Consider the following 22,296-nt stretch of genomic DNA (forward strand, 5'->3'; position numbering starts at 1 on the left):
TCTCGCATGTAACCGGTACTCTACCACTGACAGAAAAAGCGTCAGTGTCACGCCCGTTTCACATATACTCCGTTTGCAGTGCGTATGCGGTGCGTATTTTTTTCCGCACCCATGTTAACAGGTTAGAGCTTTCACACTGCACGGTCCGGTGATCCGTTCCAGGTACGGTGCGTATACAGTAGTGCAGCGTTCGTTTCCGCACCGAGTCTATTTCTGCTGTGCTACACGCGCTGAATTAAAGTGACAGCACATGGTTCGTGGTCAAAATTAACACAGAATGACATGAAAATATAATAATCTCACCATAAATGCATTTAATTAAATAAAATGTAATAATCTCACCATAATTGTATTTTTGGACTTGCAGACTTGGAGGAGTTCCATTTTCACGCACGCACGCACACACGACTTGTTTAAATACATTTATGTTGATAATAAATAACAATAAATTGTTGTTGTACCAGCAATATCTCCAAGTTTTGTTTTTCGCTGTAGAAATCTCAAATGAGTACCGGCACCTTTTTTTCCCCACTTCAAGCACTGCTTTAAACCAACTTTACCCAAGTACACAACTACACCTGAAAGCGTTCTCATACACACTCATACAGCACAGTCTGCACAGATCAAACTTTACAAACACACACACACCATGTCTTAAGACCATGTCTTACCTTCGAGATTCGGAGACCCTCCCCCCTTATCTAATCTCAGAGTTCGCTCTTACAGTTTTTCTCCATTGGTTTGGCTCATTTCTTGAAACAGAAATGACATTCTCAAAACAACATGGACAAACCTCCAAACCACTTGGCAATTGTTCACAACAGAATTGAATTTCTCATTCATTTAATAAAATTGCAAATGTCTAAGTACATGTCTCAATGTCTCAATACATCTTTGCAAATGATTAAGTACAGGTAGCCTACATTTAGCACAATTTCCAAGTGAATAGATCTTGTTGATCTAAACTGATTGTTGATTCTCAGTCTAATGGTTGTTCGCTCCAAAACGTGTCAGCGTCATTTCATTGTATAAGTCATCACATGCACAATAGTCTGTTCAATTGTCAAAATTAGTCAAGAACATAATACCATGAATACCATAATATATATATATATATATATATACATATTATGTATACCATATAATATTATTGGCCTATTGGCCACCAGGCCATGGTGGATGTCCCAGGCCAGCGAGGGGGCAATATAACTATGTGTGCTGCCATATCTGAGAATGGTGTGGCCACTCACATCCCCAGTCTTGGCCCATACAATACACAGAAGCTCCTCATCTTCTTGGACCGCCTTCATTTTTATTTGATCCCTAAAAATGAGAGAGGTCTCGTAGGGCCTCACCTACCACAATATGTCATTGTATGGGACAATGTGAATTTCCACCGTGGCCTGCTCATCAGGGCCTGGTTCACTACTCATCCAAGGATGGTCATGGTGTTCCTACCACCTTACTCTCCTTTCCTCAATCCTATTGAGGAGTATTTCTCCGCTTGGAGGTGGAGAGTGTATGAGAATCGGGCTCAAGATCAGAGGTCCCTGCTCCATGCAATGGACGCTGCGTGTGCGGATATTACAGGAGATCAGTGTAGGGGATGCACGCCGTTTCTTCCCTCGTTGCATCGCAAGGGAGAATATACGCTGTGATGTGGACGAGAATCTGTGGCCAGACAGACAGCAGCGTGTGGATGAGGAGGGCGAGGACAGCGACCAGTGAAGAACTGTTAGTTGTGAAACTCCAGCTTTATTTACAGCACTGTAGGCTGCATATCATTTTCATTGTTTTTTGTTTGTGTTTATATTACAGTATATTATGCTGTATACATTTTCTTTTTACTCTGATGTATGGAAGTTACTTTATGTGTGTGAATGATAATGGATACAGTATGAGTGCAATGTGTGATGTCAAACCTTGGAGGCTACTCTTACCCTAAAATCCTATTTCTTTTTTTCAGTTTTATACACAATTGTATTCTGTTAGCTAGACAGAAAACAGTACAGAACCATTGTCAATGAAGGACTGGGCTAAGACTGAAAGGTGGACATTAGGGATATTTCAATGGTCCTCTGCCATAGTGACAAAACATCTAGACTTGCAGTGCTTACACAATGCCAAAGGGACGAAGCATTTATTTAGTTTTGACACATGAGTGAACTGTTTTGGGAGAGGTATGAGCTTTTGCAGGTGAACCATGGTGTTGTGCCGAACCATCCACGTAATTTTGGCAAAAGCACCAAGAGTGTTGAGAACGTCCGGTCTGTTTCAAGAAATGAGCCAAAGCAATTGAGAAGGATCTTTGCCATTTTCGTGGCACTGACTCTTTATATGGGAAAGGAATTTAGTTTTGAAGCATGAGTGAACAGTTTTGGGAGAGATATGAGCTTTTGCAAGTGAGCTATAGTGTTGTGCTGAACTGTAAGACTGTTTTGCCAAATGATCTTAGAGTTTTGAGAATGTAATTTCTGTTTCAAGAAATGAGCCAAACCAATGGAGAAAAACTGTAATAGTCTATTTATGAACACATTAATGACCAAAAACTAAACCAGCATTCACTCTTCGATCCCTCAGCTAAAATGAAGTGAAACTAAAACCGCCAATAGGAGGCGGCAAATCATCGTCTTAACGAGTCATTGAATCAATCACTCAAGTGAATCGGTTAAAACGGCTGATTCATTCAGGGACAAAGCAGAAGTGAGTGAGTCGTTGAGTCATTCATTAGAACGATTCGTTCAAAAAACGCAGATTAATTCAGTGAGAAACTGAAACTGTGTTGCTGATATTTAATCAATATCACATTTGCAAACTTTTGCTCAAGAGATATTGCTTATAAATATTAAAAACAAGAACTTGTATTGAGACTTTTTTTTGTACCATGTCTTAGTTTTTGGAAGCATTTTTATAAATGTCATTTTTTCCTCAAGGGAATTTTTTTGGTATTTATATTTTAAGGAAGGTAAAAGAAAAGAAAAATGGTCTTTTTATTTAAAGGAAAAAATAATTACAGGATTATAAGAACGGTAAAAGAAGAATTATAGTTATGAAGGATTCAATTTAAACTTTTTGCAAATATATATATTTTTTTAATATGCACACATTCGCTTTATACATGTCTAACATATCAGAAAAGCACAACGTTTGTTTGCATCACTAGATATAACTGTCAGTCGTTGAACATTTCTATAATGAAATAGTTAAATAGTCAAATATTAAATGTTTAGCAATTCTGAAAAGTGAGCCCCGCCTTCTTTGATCTGATTGGCCAGCATGTCAATCATTTTGACACTGAAAAGCGCTGATGCGGACTAGCCTAAAAATGTAACTTTATTTTAAAAAAACTTGTTGTCATAATAGAGTGCATTAGTGCCACCCCCTTTTCAGAGGCGCTGGTTCCGGAAGTATTTTTTCCATTAATTTTTCCCATGAATCCCATGAAGCATTGCGAACAACATAATCGAATTAAAAACGATGGAGGAATATAAAACTACTTATTTAAAAAAAATTGATTATACAAACAACATATTTTATAGTTTATTACAAAATATGCATATAAATACAAATATTTCAGTATTACGACTAGATTACGTCATTCGCAGTGATTCATGGGAGTGGGCGGAGCTAAAGAGCTCTTTTGCCCGTGTGTTTGTTTTGAGTTTCTGATTGGTGGAATTTTCTGTACAGCATCGTGGCTAATGTAGTTTTCAACACGACTTACACTGGTAAACATGGTAATTTTTAAAAAGTTGAAATAATGCAGACTCACAACTTTAACAAAAGCATATATGCCAACCATCGATTAACAACCATCATTTGGAACCATTCATTTTCAGAGTGTATCATTTTACAGTGTTTTTCTGCATTTTTTACATGGCACATTCTTCCTCATGGATGTTTGTACATGGATTACTGTCACTCACAAGAGCTTCTCGCCCACCCCCAGCTGAGCGCGTGCCCGCGTCTGCAGATCTCGCGGGGGCGACCGTGTATTTTTGGCGGGAATGCCTCGCGTTTGACAGCTGCCGGTACCGGGAACGGGCTGCCCCGGAGCTCTCCCACGCCTCGACGATTCAGCGCTCTGTAACGATAGAAATGTCACCTAAAAATTGATGAATCACGTGCGACAAGCAGTCACAGACGCCTCGCGGTTCTCCTTTATAGACTGAACCATGTTTGGTCTCGGTTTCCGGAAACAGAAACATGCCTGTAGTTCTTATTATACAATATGCTTGCTGTAAGACACACCTGATAATGTGTTCACACCTGAATATATATAAAGGTAAATTGGTCCAGTTTTTGACAGTCATTTTGATGACAATATGCATGCATATATTTATAGGGCTATAAGCTATACATATATAGCCTATATATAGCCTACTGTATATATATGTATGTATGAATGTATGTATGTATGTGTGTGTGTGTATATATATATATATATATATATATATATATATATATATATATATATATATACAGTATATAGGCTATATATGTATAGCTTGTAGGCCTACAAATATATGCATGCATATTGTCATCAAAATGACTGTCAAAAACTGGACTAATTTACCTGAATTTACCCTATAATATATATTTTGTAAACATACTTTACTCACTCACTCAGTGAACGTCGTCAACTTGATAATATTTGAAATCCTATTTGAAAAAGTTGTTTGAGAAATCACTCTAGAATAAAACAAATAAATCCAATGACTTTTGACACTAGATTCTCTTACATGAGTCTCTTACAAGCTGTTTGGATTTGTTTCACCTTGCATGCATTGCATATAGAAGAATAAAGATTGCATATAATCTTAGCTCAGGTGATTTTGAATGAATGAAAACTAATAGGTTAATTTCAAGTTTATGTATTATTATTATACATATACAGAAAGTCTTCATATGTGTACTGCCAAAAAAAAAAAAAAAATCTTGGTCAGTATCATTATCATTCTTCTAAACACCTTACAAAATGAATCCATTTGTTTCTTATTTCACAGCAGTGTTGTATATTAGTATGAAACGGGCATCCAGACCTCCACCTGAGTCTCACAATCTAATAAACGAAATCTCCATGGGTGCTGAAGGCTGTTATCAAAGAGCGCCAAAGCAACTTTATGACTCATATTTGAAAACATGGTCACAGATGCAGCTGCAGTCCAAATATGCGCCACGGCTCATTAGATGCTCTGGAGAAATGAAGCATTACATAACACATGAGAAAATGAGGCACAACTCAACAATTCAGCAGAGATTTTTAATCTTAGGCACGCTTTTACCATATATGATCTCACACCGTTTGCATTCATACAGTGTTTATGTAACGTGAACTCCTACTGGCGATGTGAACATGCACAAACATAATAAAGCACATCTCTGAGTGTCTGTTCGATTTAGCATGGCATTTAGATGCATCCTGCAATGCATTGCACACGGGAAGGCTGTATGCATGTGTGTGTATGCAGAACTATCGCTGTCCGCGGTTCTGAACTGATGCATAAACCGTAAAACGACGGCAAAATGTCGCTGTCCGCAGTGCTGACCTGATGCATAAACCGCAAAATGTCGCTGTCCGCGGTGCTGAACTGATGCATAAACCGCAAAATGTCGCTAGATTGTCGCTGTCCGCGGTGCTGAACTGATGCATAAACCGCAAAATATCGCTGTCCGCGGTGCTGAACTGATGCATAAACCGCAAAATGTCGCTAGATTGTCGCTGTCCGCGGTGCTGAACTGATGCATAAACCGCAAACTGTCGCGAAAATTCGGAATGCATGCAACTGAGCCTTGTTTGTCGTTATAGGTCTGTTATCTCCGCATTGCTCGCTGTTTTCATTGTTTTACTGTCTCTATTATCGCTCATCTCATCGTTTGAACCCATCAGATCGTCTGTCAAAAGTCACCCGGGGCTCTTTCCGTCTGACACTGTTCCATTGCGAACATAATGGCCGCCTGTCATTCACAAACGCTCCTCATTTTTTCCGCAATGGTCTTCAGGAAAGTCTCCGCTACGTCACGCCCCTGTGCCCATTTTCGGAGGGGAACCCCGTCACATCCTCTGGCCATATTTGGGCAAGAGCCGTCCAAAGTCTGTACACGGCGGGGAATCCTCCTGCTGACGTAGATGAGCGGTGGGCGGGGCCTCGGTCGAGCCGAACAGTATAAAAGGGGGATGAGGAATTCCAGTAAAACGAATCGACGGAGAGCAGAACCTGAAGGAAGCCAAACGAGCTCTTACTGCAACAAGAAAAAGGGAATCCCAAAGCATTATCTTGAAGGATTGCCTTATTATTCCCACGACATTCCTTGTGGATTTTTTTTTGCTTCGTATTCAAATCGACATTATGCTGAACACGGTGGACTTCAGCGCTTTGGATCTGCTTTGCGCTCAAACGTTTCCTCTGGAGGAACAATCTTCCCCTCAGAATCAACCTGATGCTGGTGAGTACATAAGCTATACATCATTTTTATACAGCCTGACTTAATGCAATGCAATGATGCACAACATTGTAAAATTAGATGCAATGCACACAATATACCTGGGAACCCTCTTAAAAATAAAGGTTCTTTATTGGCATCGATGGTTGAACCATTAACATCCATAGAATCTTTCCATTCCACAAAAGGTTCTTTATTGGCATCGATGGTTCCATAAAAAACCTTCAACATCCATTCCCACAAAAGGTTCTTTAGATTTTTTAAATGTTCTTTACACCAAGAACTGATCACTGAAAGGGAACCAAAATGGTTCTTCTATCTATGGCATCGCTGCAAAAACCTTTATTTTTAAGAGTGTACATATTGTAAAATGACATGCAGTGCACAAAAGATAACCGCACATTCTGAAATGTAAGAATCAATCATGAGTTAGGATGTGCTGATGCAGTGAGTCAACATTATGTAACGCATCCCTCTCCTCTTTCTCTCGCAGCTCTAGGTCTGTTGAAGCCTAAAGCAGAGCCGATGGACGCCGGTTTTCCCGATTGTTCCAGCGACGGGTTCCCTCCGTCTCCGCAGATCTACACCGGCAGCTTCTACACGGAGACCGGCCCGTACAGCGCGGACGCGCTTCTCAACATCCTCACGGAGATCGTCGGCATCTCCACAGCTCCCGATAACTTCCCGGGAATGTCTCGTGGTAGCGCGCTCTCACGCCAGGAGTCGCTGTTATCCACCGGGAGCTCGTTGGGATCACCGGAATCACTCTGCAACGACTCGTCGGATGAGTTCGCGGACATGAGTGCGCAACAGTTCACGATTAAGAGCGAGTTTGGGAGCAGTTGCAACGGCGGGGATCTTTTCGATGGCTTCGTTACTTCTCACGAGCCTTCGGACCTGGATGACATCATTGACCTGCTCTCTCCACTGGGTCCCGAGACGGACTCGATTTTGGACACGTGGATCAAGCAAGAGCCCTTGGAACAAGCAAGCGCGCTTAACTTTTCACCGAACTTCCAGATTCCCGCAACAGCAGCAACTTCCCATGAAAACAGCCTTTATAGGAGCATCGCGTTCCCAGGATTCGGCTGCGCAACCACCGCGCTCGCCGACGCGCTGGACTCGCTTCTCTCCACCAACACGCTCGCGCAAAGAAGCAAACCGCGCGCTAGGAAAGGCGCGCCCCGCGAGAAGCCATTCTCCTGCCCGATTGAGAACTGCGAGCGTCGCTTTTCCCGCTCAGACGAGCTCAATCGCCACGTGCGCATTCACACCGGACACAAGCCCTTCCAGTGCCGCGTGTGCCTGCGTTGCTTCAGCCGCAGCGACCATCTCACCACTCACATGCGCACGCACACCGGAGAGAAGCCGTTCTCCTGCGACGTGTGCGGGCGTCGCTTCGCTCGCAGCGACGAGAGGAAGCGGCACGGTCGCGTGCATCTCAAACAACGCGAGAGGATGCAGCAGAAAACTGAGCTTCTCGCCGCGTGCCCGTTCGAGCTCCAGTGCGCGTGAGCGCCAGTTCCCTCTCAATCGGTTCTGCCCGTTCTGTGAAGTTTATGGCTCGAGCGCAACGCGGTTCAATGCAAGAGACGCTGAGCTGGAGGAGGACGCGTCTGAAGCGGAGCGAGCGTCACACGCGATGTGTTGATGATGATGCGTGAGCCTGGCATGCGGATGAATGAACGCTTCTAAACACTCATTTACTGTCTGCAAAGCCAGACGCGTTTCAGCACTTCCGGTGGACAGCAACACACACTCTCAGTTTAACGCACAAACGCGATGGAAATGTCGGAGAAGGCTGATGACTCGAACCTCATGTCGTTTATGAAATATGCATGTCTTGATGTAAACGTGCACTTGTGTTACCCTGCTGTGGCATGCAACACGTGATGTCCGATTTAACTTGTATTTTGATACATCACTTTATAAAGCACACGAGAAGAGCTCTATATATTTGTACGTTATTGATTGTAATTTTTGTATCGTCGATTTTCAAGAGAGTATAGAAAAAAAATCTATCTTATAGGTTTTCATAAGTGATTGTATTCCACTTTCGACAGTAGAATGTGTTCGGTTGGTTCTTGGGAACCTGATGCGCTAACTATAGAGTATTTATTTAAAACTTCAACATCGTAGTTGAGTTGCAGTAGCACACTGAGATGTGCAGAATCACTTCCGGTTTCTTCTGGAATCGCTGTTGTTGTCTATTTGCCTTTGAAAACTGTTCTCGTGCAATGAAACGCTGTTAAATGCCTTGTGGATATTTGAGGCTACTGAATGTTTCAAATAAAACTTTATTTATTGACATTACTTTAATGGTTGTGTTTACGGTGATATCTTACCTAAAACTAAACACACATCCACACATCAGAAAACTAAAGTCTGGACACACACACTCATTATATATTAGTGCTACTTTACACATTTTACAGTACTCCATCTAATTTAACTGGTTTTATTAATCAAGTGAAAAATATATTATTTAGTAACCCATAAATAACATTTAATGGGTTAAATCAAGAAAAAAATCAGCAACAATTGCACCACCTTTTACAGTTTAGTAGTAAATTCATCAAAACTATGAAATATTAAGCATGTCCAAACTTTTGGTGTATAACCCAAACATAATTTAACAAAATAGTATATAAATAAACAAAACAATGAATTTCATTTTTTACACAAGGAAAAATATAAATATACATTAAGTATTAAAAAATAAAACTTCATTACTTTACACAATTCATTACATAATTGTTTTTATATTGTACTTTTCCTTTATTGTATTTAGGATTCAAATTGTATAGTTAATAAAAAAATTTAAAAAATGATATCAATGATAAATAATTGATAATAAAGTTGTCATAACACTGTAAAAATTAAGAAAAAATGTTATATATATATATATACTTTTCATATATTGTAGTGATCAATCAGATAATAGGGTTCAAAATTCACACAGACAATTAAATAAATACATTAATTAATTAAGTTTTTTATTTGTCTGTAAAAAATATTGAAGAATCGTTTTATATTGTACTTTTCCTATATTAGCAATTAAACAATTCAATAGATTCAAATTTCATACAGGAAATAAAACAAAGAAAAACGAATGAATGAAGGAATAAATAAAGTAAGCTCGTCATTAATGTAAAAATATATTGTCAAATTAAGTTGTTTTTATATTGCACATTTCCTATATTGTATATAGGATTCGTATTTCATACAGGCAATAAAATAAAAATAAAGAAGAATAAAATAAACGTTAAAAAAAATGAAATACAGACAATAGATAAATCAAGTTTTTTAATATTATAAATAAATAACTAATATTTTTTATATTGTACTTTTCCTATATTTTAACGGTAACACTTTACAATAAGGTTCATTAGCTATAACATTAGTTGACATAAACTAATAATGAACTGCACTTATACAGCATTTATTAATCTTTGTTGATGTTAATTTCAACATTTACTAATACTTTATTAAAATATTGTTAACATTAGTTAATGCACTGTGAACTAACATGAACAAACAATGAACAGCTGTATTAACTAACGTTAACAAAGATGAACAAATACAGTAACAAATGTATTGCCAGAGGTGGAAAGAGTACTGAAAATTTGTACTCAAGTACAAGTACCGTTACATTGCTGAAATAATACTCAATTACAAGTAAAAGTACTGGTGTCAAAAAAGTACTTAAGTAAAAGTACAAATTACTCTTCTCAAAAACTACTCAGAGTACTAGTTACTAGTTACTTTTTAGCTGGCGATAGTTAATGTATTACCAATAAATATTCAACCAAATCATAGATTTATGTAGAAAATAGCTACTTTTAACACGTTTTTACCTTATTGTCGAAGGACATTAATTAGTGGTCATGATACTGGAATTTCTAACTTCAATATGACACCTTGAAATATGTCAGTATTCAGTAGGCCTAGCCTATAATTTTTAATACCATCGGGAAAACTACCACATACTTAATATTTTAATATCTACATTTTTGTCCATCCATTTTGTCAATGCATTCATTATTTTCAATCATCGAAAAGCACAACACTCATTGTAACAGTAATCTATTTTAATGGGAAAGTTTAATTCAAGTCTTCTGAAGAGACACGTCCACTTTATATGGTGAGATTTTAATTTAGGCTTTTGTTTACATATTTAAACATTGATCAATAACCATTACAATAATCTAACTTAAATATTTACTCACTCAGTGTATTTGTCTTTACAATAGGGTAACGTGAACTGTTGCAATAGCTCACACACAGCACAAGGAAGCTTGATTTCAAACTGAATTTAATTTGCAAAAAAGACTAGATTTTTCATAACTTTTGACAACGTTTAATTCAAGAGCATGGAGAGATTGGAGCTGGACGTCATCTGAGTCTGCAGTGAGAACCACTTGGAGAGATTCGCGATTGCACATGATATGACACAGTCCGAGAGCGCACACTCAATATCCGAGTCCAGTTCATTCGTATTTGAGAGCTCGCGTCCAGTTTTCTGCGATCACACGAATGTGCCCTCGCGTTACAATATTGCACTCGTGACATTTGCCATTAAAATATGCCATAGAAACTTGCAGGTATTAATAAAATTATGCGTAATAGGCCTACCTGCAATCCCGCGCTGAGAGGAGGCGGGTGTGTCAAACTCGCTGTCGTTGAGATGAGAGAATGAGAACGCGCAGCTGGTATCGTATCGGTGTATTGGCCAAAATGAGCATTGACAGATATTTCAGTATTGATATGTATCAAAATATAGATATTTTGACAATACTACTATGTAGATTGTTGTTTCTCCAAACTTTCAGTCCAGCCATTAATCACTCTGAGCTCCTCGCCTCCTTCATGATCAGCTCTTCAAAACCTGCTGCGACTGCGGCGGCTTTAATTCAGTCCAAATATCAGGGGTTTTATTGGTCCGTTTACGATCGAATATTTTTATTGGCTACCGAAATGCCGGTCAAAGATTTGAATATCAATTCAAATTGTACTCAGTAACGAAATGTGATTTTACAAGTAGCGAAGTAGATTACTTAGTTTAATATGTACTTCAGTACAAGTAAAATTACAGATTAAAAAATATACTCAAAAAAGTACAAGTACCCAAAAAAACGACTTAATTACAGTAACGTGAGTACAGGTGCTGGTCATATAATTAGAATATCATCAAAAAGTTGATTTATTTCAGTAATTCCGTTAAAAAAGTGAAACTTGTACATTATATAGACTCATTACATGCAAAGTGAGATATCTCAAGCCTTTATTTGTTATAATTTTGATGATTATGGCTTACAGCTTGTGAAAACCACAAAATCAAAATCTCAGAAAATTAGAATATTACATGAAATCACACAGTAATTACACAGTAATCCCATGGTCATTGAACCAGGTTTTGGTTATTTTGGCAGTGTGGGCAGGTGCAAATCCTGCTGGAAAATGAAGGAAGCATGAGGTGCTCTGGAAATGTCCTGGTAGACAGCTGCGTTGAGTGGACAGCACAGTGGACCAACACCAGCCGATGACATGGCTCCCCAAACCAACACAGACTGTGGAAACTTCACACTGGACTTCAAGCATCTTGGATTGTGTGCCTCTCCATTCTTCCTCCAGACTCTGGGACCTTGGTTTCCAAATGAGATGCAAAATTTGCTCTCATCAGAAAAGAGGACTTTGGTCCACTGTGCTTTATTAAATCCAGAGTCAACGCAGCCGTCTACCAGGACATTTCCAGAGCACCTCATGCTTCCTTCATTTTCCAGCAGGATTTGCACATGCCCACACTGCCAAAATAACCAAAACCTGGTTCAATGACCATGGTATTACTGTGTAATTACTGTGTGATTTCATGTAATATTCTAATTTTCTGAGATTTTGATTTTGTGGTTTTCACAAGCTGTAAGCCATAATCATCAAAATTATAACAAATAAAGGCTTGAGATATCTCACTTTGCATGTAATGAGTCTATATAATATACAAGTTTCACTTTTTTAACGGAATTACTGAAATAAATCAACTTTTTCATGATATTCTAATTTTATGACCAGCACCTGTAGTTGTAATTCGTTACTTCCACCTCTGTGTATTGCTCATGGTTAGTTCATGTTAGTTAATTCATTAACTAATGGACCATATTGTAAAGTGTTACCATTTTAGCAATTAAACAATTCACCTTATTGTTTTTATATTAAACGCATACTGTGAAATAACAGCGCATTTCAAAGAAACCCAATCGTTCCAGATTCAGAGCTTCAGCACCACGAGTCATGTGGCCAGCGCCGCGCGCGCATGGGCGCGTGCCCGACGCTCGTGTGCACACAGATGCGTTTTCTTACCTCTTTTCTTACGGTCCTCCAGTAGTGACGTCAGAGGCTGCTCGTGCACGGACGGTCTCGATGAGTTTTGCGGGTCTGTGGAAGACAAGAGTCCAGACAGAGTGAAAGCACGGACGCGTCGGATGAGTCTCGGAACCGGAGAACCGGAGAACCGGAGAACCGGTGGGTTTTACTGACGGGGTCGGTGAGCATGAAAACTCATACTGACATGATTGATGCTGCACATGCATGTGAATAACAGGCTGAGCTCGCGCTGCATGCTTATGGATGATGCACGTGAAGTTACTGGGCTGGGTCGCGTGCATGATTCACACACATCAGACAGATTCCGATGCAAGACGAGCTGATGAAGAGATGATGACCAAATTCATTCACTTTCTATGGCGCCTGTATATTTTTCCTTACATTATAATCGCGATGATAAAACAACATAAACCTTAAATGAGAAATAAATTGGCTCTTTAGGCTGAAGAGTGTGCATTTTCATGATTGATGTGCACATGCATATTTCTAGACTGTATTTCATAATCACGGTGTTAATGGAGCTAGACTCGGACAGCTTTGTCTTCATCATATTCATGCGGAAATAATGCGGAGCGCGCGCACAGAGTCATGCATGAATTCCGATACGTCACTTAGAATCTTTCAAACACACACACACACACGCGCGAGCGCGCGCGCGCAGTTCACTTCATGAACCGGTTGAACTTATGTTGAAAATAGAATTTACATCGATATGACATCAATAATTCTTCATTAGTCAAACTTTTAAATGGTAGTGTTTATTGAAACCCATTATAGCATTCTGGGAATAAAGTGTTCCACACACACACTCACACACACTTACAGAGAGATGGAGAGACAATTACTACATACCTGATATCCTAGTAGACACATAATTAGATAAATGAATAAAGTAAAATAACAAACATCAAAGAGAGGGTGATGCAAGACAATGAAATATATATGTGGTGATGTTGCTACAGTACATGATTTATTTAAACAATTGTGAGACAAACCTTGAACAAATACATACCCTAAAATAACACAAGGGTACCAGTGGCCGTCCAGGGACTCTAAACATGATCAAAATAGAAAAAAACAAACACTTTATACTTACTGTACATTGGTAACATGATGTAACATGAGTTTAACAAGTGTAGATGTAACATTAGTTTAACAAGTGTAGATGTAGCATGAGTGCAACGAGTGTAGATGTAACATGAGTGTAACAAGTGTAGAGGTAGCATGAGTGTATGAAGTGTAGATGTAGCATGAGTGTAACGAGTGTAGATGTAGCATGAGTGCAACGAGTGTAGATGTAGCATGAGTGTAACGAGTGTAGATGTAGCATGAGTGTAACGAGTGTAGATGTAGCATGAGTGTAACGAGTGTAGATGTAGCATGAGTGTAACGAGTGTAGATGTAGCATGAGTGTAACAAGTGTAGAGGTAACATGAGTGTAACGAGTGTAGATGTAACATGAGTGTAACGAGTGTAGAGGTAACATGAGTGTAACGAGTGTAGAGGTAACATGAGTGTAACGAGTGTAGATGTAGCATGAGTGTATGAAGTGTAGATGTAGCATGAGTGTATGAAGTGTAGATGTAACATGAGTGTATGAAGTGTAGATGTAGCATGAGTGTAACGAGTGTAGAGGTAACATGAGTGTATGAAGTGTAGATGTAACATGAGTGTAACGAGTGTAGAGGTAACATGAGTGTATGAAGTGTAGATGTAGCATGAGTGTAACGAGTGTAGATGTAACATGAGTGTATGAAGTGTAGATGTAGCATGAGTGTAACGAGTGTAGATGTAACATGAGTGTATGAAGTGTAGATGTAACATGAGTGTAACGAGTGTAGATGTAACATTAGTTTAACAAGTGTAGATGTAGCATGAGTGCAACGAGTGTAGATGTAACATGAGTGTAACGAGTGTAGATGTAGCATGAGTGTAACGAGTGTAGATGTAGCATGAGTGTAACAAGTGTAGATGTAACATTAGTTTAACAAGTGTAGATGTAGCATGAGTGTAACGAGTGTAGAGGTAACATGAGTGTAACGAGTGTAGATGTAGCATGAGTGTAACAAGTGTAGATGTAACATTAGTTTAACAAGTGTAGATGTAGCATGAGTGTAACGAGTGTAGAGGTAACATGAGTGTAACAAGTGTAGATGTAGCATGAGTGTAACGAGTGTAGAGGTAACATGAGTGTAACGAGTGTAGAGGTAACATGAGTGTAACGAGTGTAGATGTAACATGAGTGTAACGAGTGTAGATGTAACATGAGTGTAACGAGTGTAGATGTAGCATGAGTGTAACGAGTGTAGATGTAACATGAGTGTAACGAGTGTAGAGGTAGCATGAGTGTAACGAGTGTAGATGTAGCATGAGTGTAACGAGTGTAGAGGTAACATGAGTGTAACGAGTGTAGATGTAACATGAGTGTATGAAGTGTAGATGTAGCATGAGTGTAATGAGTGTAGATGTAACATGAGTGTATGAAGTGTAGATGTAACATGAGTGTAACGAGTGTAGATGTAACATGAGTGTAACGAGTGTAGATGTAGCATGAGTGTAACGAGTGTAGATGTAGCATGAGTGTAACGAGTGTAGATGTAGCATGAGTGTAACGAGTGTAGAGGTAACATGAGTGTAACAAGTGTAGATGTAGCATGAGTGTAACGAGTGTAGAGGTAACATGAGTGTAACAAGTGTAGATGTAGCATGAGTGTAACGAGTGTAGAGGTAACATGAGTGTAACGAGTGTAGATGTAACATGAGTGTAACGAGTGTAGATGTAGCATGAGTGTAACGAGTGTAGAGGTAACATGAGTGTAACGAGTGTAGATGTAGCATGAGTGTAACGAGTGTAGAGGTAACATGAGTGTAACGAGTGTAGATGTAGCATGAGTGTAACGAGTGTAGATGTAGCATGAGTGTAACGAGTGTAGATGTAGCATGAGTGTAACGAGTGTAGAGGTAGCATGAGTGTAACGAGTGTAGATGTAGCATGAGTGTAACGAGTGTAGAGGTAACATGAGTGTAACGAGTGTAGATGTAACATGAGTGTAACGAGTGTAGATGTAGCATGAGTGTAACGAGTGTAGATGTAGCATGAGTGTAACGAATGTAGATGTAGCATGAGTGTAACGAGTGTAGATGTAGCATGAGTGTAACGAGTGTAGATGTAGCATGAGTGTAACGAGTGTAGATGTAGCATGAGTGTATGAAGTGTAGATGTAACATGAGTGTAACGAATGTAGATGTAGCATGAGTGTAATGAGTGTAGATGTAGAATGAGTGTAACGAGTGTAGATGTAGCATGAGTGTAACGAGTGTAGATGTAACATGAGTGTAACGAGTGTAGATGTAGAATGAGTGTAACGAGTGTAGATGTAGCATGAGTGTAACGAGTGTAGATGTAACATGAGTGTAACATGTAACATGGGATGGATGTGCCTAGAGGTTTTTGTAAAGTGCTTTAAATTCAGACACAACATTGTTTTGTGACAGCAGTGTTCACCATGAATTTACGTTGTATGCAAGAGCAGCTGTGGCATTTCGTTCCATGGGATTGTGGGTAAACAATGACAGAATGATCAACTGAAAACACAGAGATTCAATATTAGTAGATGAGGTTCGCACTTAGATAAACTAGATAAAGGACGAACACGTCCATGAGAAACAATAGCAAAAGACAGAATGAACCCTGGCTTGATGCATTCAAATACACAGGACACAGAAATAATACTTTATCTTTACATTCATATCTGTAACAAACAGACACATACTGACAATTAATAAGCATTTTAAACTGCAACAAATTATGTGTTGCCACTAGTGTATTTATAATTGATTGGATGATACTAAAGTTAGATGTGTCGTTTCTGTGTCCCTTTTTTCCTTTGCAGGTGCAATAAGTCTGCATGAGCCTTTTTGGACTAAAATGCTTCTGAGACCCTCCTAAAAGAGTTCTGAAACAAATACAGCTGAAACAATTGTGAAATGCTCCTGAAACAAACACTATTGAAAAATTGGTGAAACACTTTTGAAACTAACGCTACTTAAATGATTCGTACGATTCCACTGAAATTATTCAAAAATGCTACTGAAACACTATCAAAATGATTCAGAAACAATTCTGAAATGCAACTGAAATGCTATTGACATTACTGAAGCACTAATGAAGTTAATGCTACTCCAACGATTAGGAAACGCTACTGAAAAAGTTTGGCAATGCAACTGAAAAATGACTAAAAACATCCTAAAACGAAACAACTAACATCTTGAAACTCAAATGAAACATTACTGAAACAAACACCCTGAAACGCTTTTGTAACATTACTGAAACAAACACCCTGAAACGCTATTGTAACATTTCTGAAACAAACACCCTGAAACGCTATTGTAACATTTCTGAAACAAACACCCTGAAACGCTATTGTAACATTACTGAAACAAACACCCTGAAACGCTATTGTAACATTACTGAAACAAACACCCTGAAACGCTATTGTAACATTACTGAAACAAACACCCTGAAACGCTATTGTAACATTACTGAAACAAACACCCTGAAACGCTATTGTAACATTACTGAAACAAATATCCTAAAACGCTATTGTAACATTACTGAAACAAACATCCTGAAACACTATTGTAACATTACTGAAACAAACACCCTGAAACGCTATTGAAACTACTGAAACTACAGAAATGCTCTCTGAATGAACTCAGCATGAGACTCTGGAGTTGTTCTTTGAGCGCGTGAGCACATCGTCGCGGGATGTCGACCAGCGCTGAGCTGCCGTTGTGCTGCCCGACCTGTGGAGAGGCGTGTGGGTTTGGAGAGCGCCTGTCCAGCGTCCACTCCTGCCAGAAACTCTGTCTGAACACAAGACGAAGCTCCGAGGGGGGGCTGATGTCCCTGCATGCCCAGCGAGAGAGAGACATGCCTCGTCCACTGCGCCTGGAGCTCCTGGACACCCTGAGTTTGGCGACCCGAAAGATCCTGATCCAGAGGGACTCGCCGTCCTCAGTGCTCGCGGTCTCCTTGACCTCCAGGGAGGCAGACGCTGGTCACGCCGTGGCCCAGATGGGGGTCCCGTGGCTGGGCAGGCTCGCGCTGGAGGCCCGGCTTCAGCAACTGGCTCTGGAGGTGCAGGAGCGTGTGACGCTCAAACTGGAGGCTCTGCAGGACGAGGTGAAGAGGAGGAGCGTGGAGGTGAGGAGAGCCAGGAGAGAGAGCGAGCGGATGCACAGAGAGAAGCGAGAGGCCGAGGAGAAAGCGGCCCAACTGGAGCGTCAGGTGGATATATCGGTCGAGATGCTGGCCAGACTCAGATACGAGCTGAGAGAGAGAGACGAGCAACTCCGACGCAAACAGCAGTGAGTGTTTAGATTAGAGATGCAATTTGTGACCCTGGACCACAAAACCAGTCACAAGGATAATTTTGAAATCATTTGAAATTGAGATTCATACATCATCTGAAAGCTGAATAAATAATATTTCCATTGATGTTTGGTTTCTTAGGATAGGACAATATTTGGCTGAGATACAACTATTGAAAATCTGGAATCTGAGGGTGCAAAAAAATCGAAACATTGAGAAAATCTCCTTTAAAGTTGTTCATTTATGTTGGCGATTTTGCTGCATTCACTCACAAAAATATTTTTTTATATATATTTACGGTAGGAAATTTACAAAATATCTTCATGAAACATGATCTTTACTTAATATCCTAATGATTTTTGGCATAAAAGAAAAATCAATCAGTTTGACCCATACAATGTATTGCTAGCTATTGCCACAAATATACCCGTGCGACTCGAGACTGGTGACGTGATCCTGAATCACATTTCAGCAATAGGGCTGCACGATTAATCGAACCGCACGTGATCTGGCAAAGGCTGGATTAGTTTATGCGCAGCTTGTCAGTGAAGTACGGCTCTGTGATCAGCAGTAAATGCTACATCTGAACACCAGAGGGCGTCTCACACACACACACCAAATATGCCCCGCAGAAGTATGATAACACACATCATTCCAGGAAATCCCTAATCATAATATCATAATATCTGTAGCTGAATAAACTGAAGATTGAAACACTTTGATTGATTAAACATGACTAATAAACACACGACTGCCTTATTCTGTGTAAGAAGCACATCATCTTACAGAAGGAGGAGCTCAGCTGTCGTTATGAAGTGAGTTTGGAGTAAAAGCATGTTATTAAATGTTGTCAGAGGTTCATAAATGCTTCTCATGTTAGGAAAGATGTTTGACGCGTGTTGCTTTTTCAAATGCAGGTTATAAGTTGTAGCGTTTATACGCCCACGTATAAATATTATTAATTATTATTCATAACGAATTATGATCAATAATTAATAATTTAATTATTTTCAATTATTTACTGTAACAGAATCAATAATATGATAATTTACAGTTCATCCAATGAACAGAAAGCATAAACAATTATTAACTCTAGGAAATATAATATCTTCCTGGCCAAGAAAGAATAACCCCCTAACAGTAAATTAAGAAATAGGGTAACAGCATAGGTAACTTTTGATCGAAGTTCAAGACAATAAAATTTGATAAGCTCATACACAAGCAATCTCTTTTCAAATACAAACAATACTTTATTGATTATATACTAACACGTACAGCTAATGTCTAACACAAACACACACACACGCACACACACACACACACATATTCATACGAGTTGCAGAAAGGAAGAGAGTGAGGAAAGAGTGGGTTTAAGAGTGAAAGGATGAAATCTCACGATTCCATAATGCACTTAGACATGACCTGAACGAACCATCAAACATTAATTTAACCCTTCTATCGTTTTAGGCAGGTTATTAAAGTTATATAAATACACCAGTTTAGCTTTCAGTCTGGAGGTTACTTGCTTGTCTTCTCGTTCCTTTTTGGGAATTCCCTTCGTTGCGTAACAGAGGGTTCCCCCGGGTTCGTTCGTCGGCTGTGGTCTCCTTGTGCATGGATAGATGGGGCGAGAACCAGTCACGTGTGGCTGGCGGTTGCTGATGGTTGAATGAGTCTTTGAAGTTGAAAGCGTGCGTTGCAGCCACGAATCGTGGAACGAAACTTTGCAGCAAAACTTAACTTAAAACCGAGACTGTCAATCGGAAAATAAAGGAAGACTTAGAAAAGAAAAGAAGACTTAGACGAGAGTAGTAAGACGGCTTGAATGAAACTGTTTAACCCATGTTCTACAGATCTTGATTTGGGTTATTTCTGCTCGTTTGTTACATGGTACTAGTCTGCCGGAACTTAGAGAGCTTAGAGCTTTTAGAGCAGCGAGAGAGCTTCGAGAGCAGCGAGAGAGAGATTAGTTTTGGGTCTAAGGTTTTAACTAAAAGTTTGTCCCCCCTCCTGAAGAGAGCGGACCAATTAGACACTGGCTTTGTCTCATCGTAAATCTGGAGTGTTGGTGTGTTCTCTAACTTTTAAGCAGAGAGGACAGAGGCCACAGTTTAGACATGATTTCTAATTAAAAGAAGATCAAAACATATTACACCGATATCATTCAAGCCATCTTGCTAGTTGTGTTCGTAAGATAGCATTGATATGAAACAGTACACACTGTCATTCACACACCTAATAATTATAACAATTACATGAATTATATGGGATTAAAGCATATCTTATTAGAATATGCATATAAGTGGTGGAAACACACAGGATTATGTAGTTGCGTGATTGTTTGATTGTAAGTCCATTGAGAATTGTTCTTAAATGATTTTATGTAGTTTATTGGTAAGAATCAGTTCTCTGGTTTGAAGAGACAGAACACTGTTTGTTCTGTTCAGAGGTCTTAAGGAGGAGGGGTCAGGAATGCTGTGGTGTCATTTCTGAACCAATTTGTCTTTTAAAAACCCCCTCATATTGACAAGTTCTTCCTTTAGCTGGGCTCATAAAAGTTCTTAGTTGGGGGTTTTCGTTGGTTTGGTCATTAGAAGGGTCTTTTGCAGACTCTGTGGCGCCAGGATGGGTGACTTATGGCTCTGGACTGTGAGGACACTGTCTTTATCTTAACCAGTCCGTAGTTGGCCACAAAGCTAGCCATTGACCAGTTATTTAGTTAGTGTTGGGGGAGGCTCTTTTAAAGAGCCAGAGTGATGAGGATCATTTGACGTTCTGAACCAATCTTCTGTTTTGTTCGGCAGGAAGTAGAGAGTTTGAATTAATTTTCTGGAAGAAAATTAGTCTGTGGTTGATTTCTTCTCATTGTCGTTACATATCCCCCCTTCGGTCGACGATGTGTTGAGTAGAAGACATCGGTGAACGCTGGAGAAATGGGTAGAGGAAGCAAACACAAACAGCAAACAACAAGACAACACCTCCATGACTGGTCACTTTACTGGTGCAGGGCATTAGATTACCTAGGCATAAACAGGTTCACTCTCTCAATATAGTTAATCACGTTGACTAAAGTTTAGTTCAATTTTAGGACGTTATCCTAATTTGTTTTGGGACGGTGATTAATTAATTTTGTGACTAAATTTGATTTGTTTGTTTTATTCTCTTCTAAATTGTTCTAGGTTTAGACCAATTTACCTTTCAATTTGTGATTCGAATGATGCAGGGAGTTCTCTGGCTCACATTCGTTTTGAGGTGACTTACAAATATTAGGCGTGGTGTGTCAATCCTATTATTGTGACCTTGACCCTTATGGGGCGGACAGGCATTTTACCTAATAAAAGAAGAAAAGGAAGGAAGGAAGAGGTAAAACAAAACAAAGCAGTTGAGTGTTCCTCCTGATATGAATTGTAACTACTGTTGCACAGCTAAGGTGTCAGGGATCATGATGTAATGATAGGTGTTCTCAGGTGTACTTGTTGGATGAGTAGTTAGTTGCCATGTTTCCTATGGTAAGTGTAGCTAAGTTGTTAAGCTAGTTTCTGAAGTTAGTTTCTACCTGTGGGGGAAAACATGTTTGTTGAATGTTTTGCACAGTAGAGGCAGTTAACTTCTGTATGTTAGTGAGTATGTTAGGGATGTTGTGTAGTGTATGTATGTATGTATTAGGGATGTATGCATGTATGTATGTATGGTCAGATCTGTTTCAGTCTGTTTTGCTCCCCCCTTTGCTTGATGGCTTAGCTTTGATGAGCTTGTTGCCTCTTTGCCTTGGAAAAGGGATCTTCTGTGATCTGCTGGGAGTCAAACCAGTAAGGCAGGAAGTTCTCTGGCAGACATTGGGAGGCAGTTTGGCATGGCTGGATGAAGCTGTGGTGCAAAACTTGGTCTCCGTTGTTGCATTCCTCCGATGATACCTTTTGGTTGTGACAGACTTTCTGACGTTCTGGGCTTACTGTTGTTTCTGTAGCACACATATGGTTCTTGAGTTTGGAGCTCGTTTGGTGGTTTCTTTATGAGTGATGGGTAGCCAGGATGGTGTTTTCTGGTACCTCTGGGTGTTTGTCAGTGGTTGACTGTGAGAGACCACTCTGTTCTGT

General features: G+C 39.5%; 2 protein-coding genes across 2 annotated transcripts in view; both read left to right on the plus strand.

Annotated features, from left to right (window-relative positions):
• The first annotated feature begins 6,192 nt into the window (after positions 1 to 6,192).
• egr4 (early growth response 4) lies at positions 6,193 to 8,757 on the plus strand. The gene is made up of 2 exons (XM_084099087.1): positions 6,193 to 6,447; positions 6,938 to 8,757. Exons 1-2 carry the CDS (start codon positions 6,351 to 6,353, stop codon positions 7,957 to 7,959), a joined length of 1,119 nt encoding a protein of 372 aa, XP_083955213.1. The 5' UTR covers positions 6,193 to 6,350; the 3' UTR covers positions 7,960 to 8,757.
• Positions 8,758 to 12,897: 4,140 nt separating this feature from the next.
• Positions 12,898 to 22,296, plus strand: part of LOC311072806 (F-box only protein 41) — a 33,682-nt gene continuing 24,283 nt past the window's right edge. Inside the window, exons 1-2 of the mRNA XM_084098088.1 lie at positions 12,898 to 12,963; positions 16,719 to 18,195. Of these exons, the coding sequence (XP_083954214.1) occupies positions 17,594 to 18,195 (602 nt within the window). The 5' untranslated portion in view covers positions 12,898 to 12,963; positions 16,719 to 17,593. The remainder of the gene's footprint in view (positions 12,964 to 16,718; positions 18,196 to 22,296) is intronic.

The sequence above is a fragment of the Abramis brama genome (genome assembly GCF_963993115.1).
Source record: "Abramis brama genome assembly, chromosome: 22".
Lineage (NCBI taxonomy): Eukaryota > Metazoa > Chordata > Actinopteri > Cypriniformes > Leuciscidae > Abramis > Abramis brama.

Bases quoted from the DNA above. Each gene is read 5' to 3' on its own strand.
- egr4 (XM_084099087.1), top strand. From the start codon at position 6,351: ATGCTGAACACGGTGGACTTCAGCGCTTTGGATCTGCTTTGCGCTCAA. The intron at 6,448-6,937 runs GTGAGTACATAA...TTTCTCTCGCAG, and splicing joins TCAGAATCAACCTGATGCTG to CTCTAGGTCTGTTGAAGCCT.